At 42.2% G+C, this 11948-nt stretch overlaps 1 protein-coding gene across 2 annotated transcripts; it reads right to left on the bottom strand.

The window, feature by feature from the left end:
* Window positions 1-352: 352 nt before the first annotated feature.
* LOC135368672 (transmembrane protein 268-like) lies at window positions 353-11948 on the bottom strand. Of its 2 annotated transcripts, none has more exons than XM_064602105.1 (10): window positions 11834-11948; window positions 11094-11324; window positions 9483-9749; window positions 8804-8919; window positions 7459-7692; window positions 7224-7334; window positions 7027-7062; window positions 6868-6939; window positions 5674-5784; window positions 353-4737 (listed from the first exon to the last, which is right to left on the bottom strand). In XM_064602105.1, the coding sequence occupies exons 2-10, from the start codon at window positions 11308-11310 to the stop codon at window positions 4507-4509; spliced, it is 1395 nt and encodes a 464-aa protein (XP_064458175.1). In that variant the 5' UTR covers window positions 11311-11324; window positions 11834-11948; the 3' UTR covers window positions 353-4506. The 2 variants fall into 2 exon arrangements, with proteins under 2 accessions (XP_064458175.1, XP_064458176.1); XM_064602106.1 differs by having other exon boundaries at window positions 5674-5781.

Genomic DNA, 11948 nt, shown 5'->3' with positions numbered 1-11948 from the left:
CTCCCACAGAACAAAAAAAAAAAGGCATGTCGATGTTGCACTGAACAAACCAATGTTTGAGCGTACAGGAACAACAGCTGGCAATCGTGGCAACACGAAAGAGACAAGGACAAACGCTTGCTTCAACACGTTTCAAGTCAGCCAATATGTTCTACATCTTCTTGCACAGCTGCCTTTCGTTAGGTGTATGTAGCCATCCTTCCCATTTGTCTTCAGGACGCTAAATGATTATATGGTTAGAAACTGTTATTGTAGGGCAGTAAATGTTATGTAACACAACACAAAATGTTCCATCCCTGCTCCCCTGAAAAATATGTGGTAAAAAAAAAAATTGCAGCCAGCATGAGATGGATTACCGAAAATGGTTGTTCTATTTAACAAATGTACAGGTACATTATTAAAAACATGTTAGTATTATATTAGCAGTAGTAAAATATTGCTCTAAATGTGGCAATCTACATAAATACTAGATCACAGTGAAATGTACCAGCCACCTCATTACAGATAGAAATTCTGGGACAATACAAGTATGTACAAATGGAGAGGGTAATCATTGTAAGCATCGGTTATTACTCCTACAGGACACACATCACAACCAGTAGACACAAAACCAAACATGAATACATCTGACTGTTATTGGAAATAATAGATATGTGCAATTTTTGTGTCTTATACAAGAACAGAAAGTTTACTGTTTCTGCACGAAAACCCTTAACAGTCAGTCACACCATATAACAAATTTCCATCACTGTTTGTGATTTCATCTGTGCAAGCATATTCACCAACTTAAGTTGATTGGTTAACTTGCTTGTAGCATGGTACACCACGCAGTGGAAATTGACAATTTCCAATACTCAAATTAATTTAGGAAGATCAACCAATTAGTGCATTGACTGCAGCTGGCACATCACAGGAACACTGAGATAAATGTTTTGACAAAGTTACACTTCTGACTTTTTTTCTGTGGTATTTATACTATACTAGAACTTTAGAAAGAAATTAGAAGAATTTACTGAGAAAATTTTAGCCAGTGACACACTACTCGACAAGACATACTCAAAAGTGAAAACAGCATTAAGAAATTTGATTGAGCTCATTTGACACCATCCCATACGTACAATGCACTGCAATAACTACATATATCTAAATTTTGCACTGCAGTACATGTGCAAGTTGGGTGGTGAAGCTTCAGATCAGAGCTTGACCATGGCAATGGAAACAGAACCCCAAATGAGATGCAGGATGAAGCCCCATTATATCAAAACCATTGAAATAGATGTTTATTCACACTGAGTTTCAACTAAAACTCATTGAGAACAATATAATTATCTTCAATTTCTATGAAGTATCGTCATGCACATTCAATTACAAGAACCGTTATCAAGAATCACAGAAACACACTGCAGCAGATTCCAATACTTCAGCGTTCCAGCAAAAAGACAACATCATCCAAAACTTAACGGCTTTTATATGCAGCCGATTGCACTATACGCACAACCTTCAGCTTCTTCAACTTTGTACCGGTTCCCAGCAGGTGAGTGACAGCCTCACCGGGGAAAAAGAAAGGACAGCGGAACCACTAACCAAAATGTAAATGAGAAGAACCTCAAATAAAGTAAGTAAACTCACCCACCACCTAGATCATACTGCTCTTGAGCATTCATTAATTCAACACCAAACTAAGTACACATAGAGCTCTGCAATCTACTATATAATAAAATATATTCAGCCCTGTGATGGCTAAGCACGTAAACCTGACTGAGCATGCTTTGTAAGTACCAGAGCACCACTGAGCTATGACACAAATGAAGAGCATACAGATTAAAAATATCTAATGAGGAGACACAGAAATAAAACTAAATGAAAGACTGCCTGAAACCTTTTGTTTCTTGTTAAAGCAAGATGGCTGCCAATATTAAAAGAAGCCGCTAAAGGTAATGCGAATGAGGAATATGAGCACATCTTTCAAACCGCAAACTACCCATGAGGCAAGGGCTTATGCTTGTGTTACACTCCAGCATTTAACTTTGTAACAAATAATAGCTTATTGTTGTTGTTGTTGCTTTTTTGTAATTCATTAACAAGCACGTGAAGAGTGCAAACATACGTCCCCATCACATCCAAGGAAAAGAGAGATAACATCGTGACTGTCTAACAGAAACGTTGTGCTTCATGTTTTGTCAAAAGTGTTGGAAAGTTTAGCCTTTGATACTTATGGGGGATAATTAGGTACCCAAACTGTGTAACGTCTACACTAACAGTAGCACTATAACACACACAACCAAAGGTACCCTTGAAATCAGATTGTATTGTTTTTATGTGCTCAAGTCTGGACTTAGTGCTTCCATCACACCGGACAAAACACAATCTATTTTTTTTTTTTTAATTTGATAGTTTTCCTCGATTGAAGCAAAGTTTAAATGTGTGAAGAATTAAAAGGACAACGTAAGAAGAAAGTTATGGCAACACATATTATAGTAGTAATTACATTTGTTCGTCAAAGTATCAAAGAACACATACCGGAACCATGCACCAGCAACGACAGTGGAAACAAAGACTGTGCATATGTTTCACTGTCAATGGTGTTCACAATTTCTAGACGTTTTTGTTCACTTACTTACTTCCGCAAAAGAGCGACACCTAATTCTGGTATTGCACGTTGATGTGGCACCGAGTAACCTTGACGGAAAAGCATTCACGATTGCATCCTTTTCTCCTTCCTTGTTCAGCATGCTACGTTCACTGGGACGGTGCATGAACCGAAACTTATTGCTTGGAGATCATAACTAGCATATAAAGCAGTGTCAAAATCTGGGCAGGTTGGTACACACTTTAAAATCGATAAACCCCCAGCGCTGGGTAAAAACAACTCAAACGAGGGCACACAGAAAACAGAAACACACACATCACATTCAATCAACTTCAACCGAATGTGATGTTGCGTGTTAGTGGGATATTTAAAGATACCGTTTTAGAAAAAAAGTAATCTTGGTTGAAGATTAGAGCGTATGGTGTGCCCGTTTCAGTCGTCACTATGTCCTCGTTTGAGCTGCTTTTACCCTTACTTTACCTTTACTTTAGAATATGAAGTGAAAAGCACATTTTCGTTATAGTTTTGAATGTTAAATAGAAAGTGATTAACTGTTTTTTAATATATTTTTTTCCCCAAGGGCTGTTGCTATTATGCATTCGGTATGAATTCATATTATGGGTAGTGTGTCTCACTTCATGTGTGACAGACTTCATCTGTAAACAGAAGTAAGTTAAAAAAATATTTTCTTCCAGCAACACAACTAGCATGAGAAATATTAAGGACTCTCCAGTAAGAGAGACACAAGCCTCTAATGCCAAATTTTTAACACCTAAAGAGACTCATTAAGAATGTAGCTACCAGTTGCTTGAAGGTCACAAACAGGGTGGTGCAAAAAGGTAAAATTGTGGCTAAAAATAGTCAAGCAAATTATCTATGTACACACAATATATTATTAGCACAATGCACGTTAGCATGTTTGGAATGCTTGCTGTTATTCTCGTCGCGGGGAACGACTCGGAACTGGTTCTTGTGGATTACTACAAATTGCGTCTCGTACTGTACCCATTTAGTGGGACTGTCGCGACACTGTTTGTTTAGATACATGTACATCAAAGTAAACGTTTATCCCAATCATAGCGTAAGGAACCAGGATTAGGGGGTAAACTGAATTGCATAACAGTTGTGAAGAGAGATTACTTCAGATGGTACATTATGGATGCATTGAGCACTCATGAACTAAGACCTGTCAGCACATTCTAATGTGCTTAGCTGCATTAGCTACACCTTAGCTACATTACACCTTACACATTACACCTTAGCTACATTACATTCACAGCTCAAAAAACTTTTCTCTGCGTTACTCATAAACAAAGACTGCAGCTCTTAGCCCATGTACACCCATAATTGGTGCAGTCAAGGCACTTCCAGGTTTGTGCAGCTGCCACACATCGTTTGTTACGCCAACTCTAGACAGAATTAAATGCGGACGGGGCGCGCACTGGTGTATTGGCACAATACAATACAATGAGCTGCCAAGGGTGCGCCTTTCATTCTTAGCACGCTTGAGCCTGACACTCATTCGTAGGATGTTATTATCTTGAGATGCTTGAAAATATCTCTGCAAGGGAAGTCTTCCATGAACAAGCCCAACAACTGGTTATACTCTTTGATTACATAATTGCACAATGCCATGTGGGAACCCTCTAGAAGGTTCTGTGCGGTACAACTCCTCAAAGGCCAAATAAACTGCACAACTACAGCTATCCTACAATACGTTCATTGCCATAATTGAATAATCCTGTGGCAATGCTTTCAGATGGTGTATCCCGTACATCTCCGCTTGTCGGTGCAATATTATGATCGCTGCAATGCATGGAGTTGTGTACTTCACCACAGAAAGTGATGTGGAGTACCAGAGAAGGCACCAAAGTGTCACGGCATGAGTGGAGAACTTGGAAGATCCCCCCCCCCACCTAGAAGCACAGTTCCGTGATGCTGCATTTTGTGAGGGGCTTGAAGCGCAGGTGCTCCTCTATGAACTGACAGGGGCAGCGCGCGAGCTGACAATGTCGAGGAGGTATGGGTGGAATGGGCCCATCTTCGAGACCATCCGGATGCACTGGCATGTTGAGCTCCAGGCGTTTCCGCACAAATTCCTTCACCCATCGCTGACTGTAGCGTAGGAGGAGTTTTTCGGCGTATTTCTGGGGACACAAAACAACGTGACTTATTTCCGCTCTTTGCTTGTCGTAAGGTACACAAGATAGGGTTTCGCCGTGCTTCGGAACAAGTCAACTCCGCGAACGAACTTCAACACGTCTGTGAGCAACTTTGGTGGATGCATGACAGCTCCAAGCCACACCGTAGCTCCCCCAAGGTTCAAACTGTTGCTTCTACGCTAATCATGTTGCGAAAACACTCGTTGGAGACAACATACTTAGAGCGCATTTGCATGCATTAGAATGAAGAACTGGGCTAGTTGGTACTTGTTTTTTTTTTTCTTAATAAACATACCCCCACCCCCATGGTTCATTTGGCTTTCTACCGTCCAAATGAATACATTCACATTCTTTCTAAAGAAAAAGAATATTCATGCTAACAAAACAGATAAATCAGCTTCCTCATCTGCTAGCATCAGTCATTTTCTTATAAGCACTACTCTCAATGGGGCTAACTTTTCTGCCAGCAGAGGTGAATCTCTCTGTCTGTAGCTCTTATGTTGTCTCTGAGCACATGTACATTTAGTCGAGTTGATAGCAAATTGTGAGGCCATAGGGGCGGCCTATCAGAAGGTCCCTATCTGAAGGGAGGTCATTCTGAAGTTACCCAAAATCCTCGATTTCAAAGGAAGGCACTGCACTACTCTGCAGCAAAGCCTTGAGACTGGGGATGACTCATTAAAGCAATCTGCTGATCAGCGTTTCTGTCACAACATTCCCCATTCTTATTCACAAAAGTGCCCAAAAGTAGGTGATTTTTGCCTATGCAAAATTGCGCAGGTATCTAAATTTTAGTGCAGTGCTGTTGTGAACGCCCGCAATGTCCACAACGGGTGTCGGTGGGTCACAGGAACACTCCACTCTACAAGGGTAAATCGGACATTGGACATTTAAATAATAGCGCGTAAATGGCAAAGATACCTCCTTCTGCGATATGCGAGTCGTTGAGCTGCTCCCCGTGATGATGATGTCTGATGTGTCTATGTCCATTCGAGATCTCTGGACGGGGTATGCAGCTGCTCCCCCGTTCTGCTGGGTAAAATAGAGGGTAAACAATCTTACAGCTTCCCATGCAAATGTCCGAAGTTTGACAGCCGATCTGTCCTTACGTAAGCCTAACCAAGGAGTACCGTATTTACTCGCGTAATTTGCGCACTTTTTCCCCCCAAAAAATAGTCAGGAGAGTTGGGGGTGCGCAAACTGCGCGGAAACGTCCGTTACGATATTCAAACGACGCAAAATATCAAAAGTTTAGTATGCCGTTCATAGGGGCTCTCGGCAGGGACGATAATGACGTTATCACTGCATTGCGCAAGCGCGAAAGAAGTACCCAGATACCGCACAATCCTGACGGTCGGGAGGCAAAATGCCGGCTCACTACCACTCATATGCCGGTGCGAAATACGTCGAGACGCTGCTGGAAGACGCCGTTAGACGCACTTGACAACCAAAAGCACACTGTGTTCGCTAACTTTGTCATGTTTGTGCTGTAAGGTTTGTCATAGCGTGTTTATCCAGCGTTTCTTTCCGCATTTTGTACTTCGAGCGACAGTATCATCCATCACATCAATGGACCACCACCCGAAATTGAACCTCTGTATGCAATTAGGGGAATAAGTCGATTTATCCCCTTTTTGCAATTTTTGCTGCAATGACATCTACATAACAGTATATACCTACCAAAGAAAATTTAGGACCGTATTGCAATCTAATGGCCTGCTACAGGAGGGTAAGAAACGGGAAATGCATGTGTGTCAATGAGACGGACAATCAGATCAGGCCTTTTTTCTCAGTTTGGGATTTTTCGACTTATCCCCTTATTGCATACAGAGGTTCAATTGTACGCAAATCAAACAAAAGCACTGCGTTAACTTCGGTAGCACTGACGGCGTTGAGATAAGCAATCGCGACGGTCGCTGAGACGCGCCAGATATCCGCGCGCGAAAACACGGGTGTGCGCAAATTACGCGATTTTTTGTTTTCTTGTCATTTTTAGTGCTAAACTAGGGGTGCGCCAATTATGCGATGGCCAAAATAAGCGAGTAAATACGGTACAATCATAACTAATTAGAAGGTAGCAGAAATAATATATGTTGGAAATAATTTTGTACATACTGAACTAGCGTCTCCTCCAGCCAGAGCACTGTCCTGGCGGTCCTGACCTTCTAACATTTCGTACAGGTATCGCTAAAGAACAGAGGGAACCACTGTGTAAGTCCAAAGCACCTGTCAAAGAATTTTAAAAGTGTTCCAGAAAGAGACGCGCGTACTCACTATGCATGGCCCAACATCGAAATAAACAAAAATGAGCTTTCTGTTTGTCAAGAAATACAACCAACCTGGGAACATAATGAGAAGCTACATATGAAGCCTCGTATTAATGCTTGACACACAAAGTGTCTTTAGAACACTAAGCATGTCTCAAACAACAATTAATCGTTTTTTTTATATATAGCACAATAAAAGGATACATGAACTTTGTGGCAGGATATTTTCCCACGGTCATCCAGTCCAACAAGGATCTTATGGCGGAAGAAGAGATTGTTTATGCTAGCCATGCACTGCTCCAGCATGTGAAGAAGCTAACAGAAAGCAGGCAAAATAATAAGCGTCACATTCGACGATACAACCGGCACCTAGTGCACCATAAAGAGGAATAAAATGTGTGGACAAAGTGGCCACATTGAGATAACGAAAGTTCTATACCTTGAACTTAAGCCACATGCACACGAATATTCCCAGGGCATTGACGACCAGCCAGACAACGCCGCCACCAAACAGGGCCAGGCCTCTCACACCAGAGAAGAGTAGACAGAGCAGAATGAAGAAGCCCAATAAGACCCAGGCGAGCAGCAATCGCTTGTAGCACACGTTGTACAGGTTGAAGCGCACATCGTGCACCATGACTTGCATGGCACTGACATAGTCTTCAACGGTCAGCTACAAAGTACATTCAAATATAGTAGCATTAAGGGTGCAAGATTCTTTGGAGGTTACAATGGTCAAAACAAACGACACAAATGAACAAATATAGAAATGTCTTGTAGAGGACACCTTATGTTGAATTTGTGTGGTGAATTTGGAGAAACATAGTGTGGTTGCTAGACCATGAGCAAATGCATTTTATAGTTAACATCTGACAACAGCACATGTTTATGTGGTGGTGGTAGTGGTGATGAGACCAGCTTGCTGTTGCTGGCCTCACTTATGTGGGAAGCGTCACGCAGGGCGCACTGCAGGAGTCAATTCGGAAGGTGTGGGGCTCAAAAGTGGATGACACCTCGAGTATGTCATATTGGCCCAATATTGGCAACGTAGGCCCAATATTGGGCCAATATGTTGTACTGCTTCGGATCATTATCAATTCAAAGGGCGAAACCCACTTGGTAAATACTTCTAATTATCTGCACGCCCCCACTGCAGAAGGTTAGCAGTGCCACACTACCAACCTTCCAGAACCACACTCTCAGGGTCTCTTAATCAGCTGGACTCTCGCCCCCTCTTTGTCAAAATTGCTTGGTCCGTGGCCAAATACGGCCCACCAATGCTCTGCCCTCGGAGCACTTCTGACCGTTTTGGACAACGTAGGACTTCGGCCCACATTGTGCGGCAACTTCACCACATTACCACCACCAATGGGGTTGAGAGTCACCCCCGCCGATGAATCTCCCCAATCATAATCACAAAATAAAGTTGCTGTTGTTGTTTGCATTGCAAGTGTCTTTTCTTGATCATTTTGTCATCTGGAAATGCTCCAGAATTAGTACTTTGGGATCACAGCACAGATACCAGAACAATGTACGTAGTAATCATGTTTGCACGTTCTCTGTTGTGTTGTTGCATGCCAGCATTGTGAAGCTGAGTGCTAGCTCTGAGCTGATCATCTCTAGTGCTAAGTGACTAGATGTGTCAGCTTGCCTTTGACCACATGAATTCAGCATTAAGGGATGATGCCCTTATCCACCTACATATTGCCAAAGCCATTCAACGCCCATCTATAAAATGCTATTTTTACGAAACGCTACTATGGAAAACAAGAAAAGATGCTCACAGTGAGACCAGTTGCCATGAGTTCTTCTGGAACTAGCTCCGGCTTGAACTCTGCCTTGGTCACCCAGGCACAACCCTTATTTGTAGGTAGAACGTTGACAATAATGTCACCATTATCTGTAATTAAAAAAAAAAAGAAAAGACGAAAGAAAGAAAGATACTATGACTATATTAGTTGTTCATCATCTGACTCGATAACTGAATCATTAGAGCCTGAAGTTTTAGGGTTTTACCCGATTCTTCCCCGAATTTGCACCCCGAATTGAAGGTTGCCTCTTTAGGGTGAAACCCGATTTTTACCAGGCAAATTGCCCTCTCTGGGATGTCTGTAGGAATGCACCAACTTACTTGTTTGGCAGAAAAATGTAGTTACATCACTGTTTGCACCAAACCGCTACAGTTAGTTTGAATAACTGAGCCCGATTTCTCCCCCTGATTTTAGCGCAATGGAAGTTTTTTCACCCAAATTCGCACGAATTTAGTGCACACGTTTATTTACCCGATTTTTATCCCCCGAATTTAGAAAAAAATATTTCCCGAAAACTTCAGGCTCTATGAATCATTAATTCTTTACCAGTGCAGCCAAAATGCGAATGTACCAAAGGGCTAAAATTGCCAACATTTAGTAATTTGTTGGCACTTTCCTTTTTTTGTAGTCCCAAATAAGAATGTCCACTTACTGAAACCAGTCGTTGATGTGACCCGAGCCGAGAGCCGTTCACTGAGAGGCACTGCTGTGGGTTCCGTCCATTCGGGACTTCGAGAAGGCACGTGATTATTATTGTCTGTTCCCGACGGAAGACGTGGCTTGAGCCGTGCAGGGGCTAGAGGATGCAGAGGTCCACCGCTTGGGGGCGCTGATGACGTAAACGTTACCGGTGGTCGCGGCGGAGGTAAGGGCTGAGACTGCTGCGCACTTAGGTCTGGACGCGGCTCGGCACTTGGGGCTGGTGCATGAAGAAAGGAAGGAAGGAAGAAAGATTGCAAATTAATAATTATCGACGATGTTCTGCTCTTTTCTACGAAGCCACATGTTCCCACTCTGTTGCTGAAATACAGACAAACTCTGTGGGGAGTTTCATCACCAGGACTCTGTGTGCAGAGTTCAATGAAACTCTTGAAGTTCACATAATTTTAGTTTGGCTCCTCGACCATAAAGGTAATCAAATGTGGATGCCTAATGACAAACAATCTATATTTAAAATGCATAAATAATATGTATAACACGTATTCCCAGAAGCAAATATCCGTGGAACATTATCATAGAACAATTTTCTTAGAATTAGTAGTCTGTTGTAACTAAGATAGCTAATACGAAAAAATGTGTTGGCACTAGGTCTGTAACCCAGACCTGGGGAGTGCTGGTGTCCTACCTATTAGAGCTCCCAGACACAACTATCTGGTATTTGTGTAGTTACTTTCGATATTGCCTTTGCCTTATGTGTCAATGTATCAGTGAGTGGGGATCATGTAAGAGAGAACGGGTACAGTGTGCATAAATTGTCTGTCTGGTACTTGAGGTACTGTAGTGGACAGCAAGGCCATGCCACTGTGGCATAATTAGTAGTACACTAGACCAGAAATTGAAGAGGTTCAGGTGTGAGCACTGGTACTGACACATTGGCAGATTGTCATTTTTAAGAATCAACTTAGTGACATATTGAATAACTATAACCGGCTTTACAGTGTCGGATGTTAAACGTCTGTATTCTATCCACCAGCATAGGTAGCCCTGGCTACTTTGTCCTCTTGTGCTCTTTAATGCCCTTAAATACAAAATAATTAAAACTATGGTGTTCCACAAAATATTTTTATTTTATTTTATATAAATTTTATGAAACAAATGAAGGCTACAGGCAGCAGTAGGGGCTCATTCTGTAAGTAATACTGTGAAGAATTTAAATATAATCCATGCCGAAGAACCCACGAGACGAGGGACACGGAAAAAAGGGGACAAACACAACGTGTTTGTCTTGTGTCTGTCATCTGTTCTTCAGTATGGGTCTATATCACAGCTCGCTTGCTTCCTAACTATTCTATCCGTTAAATATAATATTTTCTTAGGAAATGTTTGTTTATCTTTAACACCTATCTGTTGTCCCAAGTTAGAACAAATTCAAAGCATAGCATAAATACGAAAAGCATTCATGAACTTCATGCAAATGTGTTATCGTCACTTTATCTGGCTTCAAAGGAAAGGATTAGACGAGACTGAACCTAAACCTGTGTGACACCCTGTACGTGACATACACTAAATGGAGCCAAGCCCGACGACTCTGTTGCTAACTTACGTGATCTGAGAGGAGATTCTGCTTTTGAGTGCAGTGGCCTGTCCACTTGTATTGACTGAGATAATTCCAGTGTGGGTGCATCTGACGAGTCCTCTTCAAACTTCACCCACGACGTCTTTGTAGATTCTGATGGGGAGAGAGATCTTTCCGAAGTCTTATCCTCCGAAGGATGGACAGCTTCAGGTGTGACTTCGGTGTGCTCAGCGGGTGCAGACATCGTGATAGCTACAGCTGTCAAATTGTAAATAAAGCCGTTAGATTTTGTGTCGTTATGTCGTTAAAGAATTCCCGCAGCATCGATAAGCAGTTGCGACATCCCTAGAAAATGCACCTAGCCCCACACATCAGCAACACGGGAACTGACAGGTAACCTGACACTCACTGACGAAGTCTGATAGTGTGTCATAACATCGGTACCTACGTTTACAACGCATTAGTCAAGTGCGAATGGCGTCAGTCACTCAGTAAATATTTCGCAAAAGCCGTGTGACTGTCACGGCAGTAGCGACTCAAATTCGCTGATTAGTTGGGGAAATAGCAGGAAGCATGACTTTAAACGTGGCTAATATTTGGGGGCACGTATGAAGGACAACGCCGTCACATCATCAAAAGCGTAAGGTATAGAGCGGTGTTTCGACTTCTCTGGACTACACATTGTGGAGTTTGGTGTTTATGAGCGTTCCAACAAGCAGACACGGGCCCAGAAATACTAGAAGACGCACAAAAAAGACCATATATACCTGCTGGTTCAGATTATCCTGGAGAAAATCATGTTTCCACGATGCAATATGTAACAGGTATCTTTACGACTTTACGACCAAACCCCCTCCCAGGCGCAAGTTCAACACACGTCTG

This window comes from Ornithodoros turicata, chromosome 9 (assembly GCF_037126465.1).
Source record: "Ornithodoros turicata isolate Travis chromosome 9, ASM3712646v1, whole genome shotgun sequence".
NCBI lineage: Eukaryota > Metazoa > Arthropoda > Arachnida > Ixodida > Argasidae > Ornithodoros > Ornithodoros turicata.
This window is presented reverse-complemented; position numbering and strand designations above follow the sequence as displayed.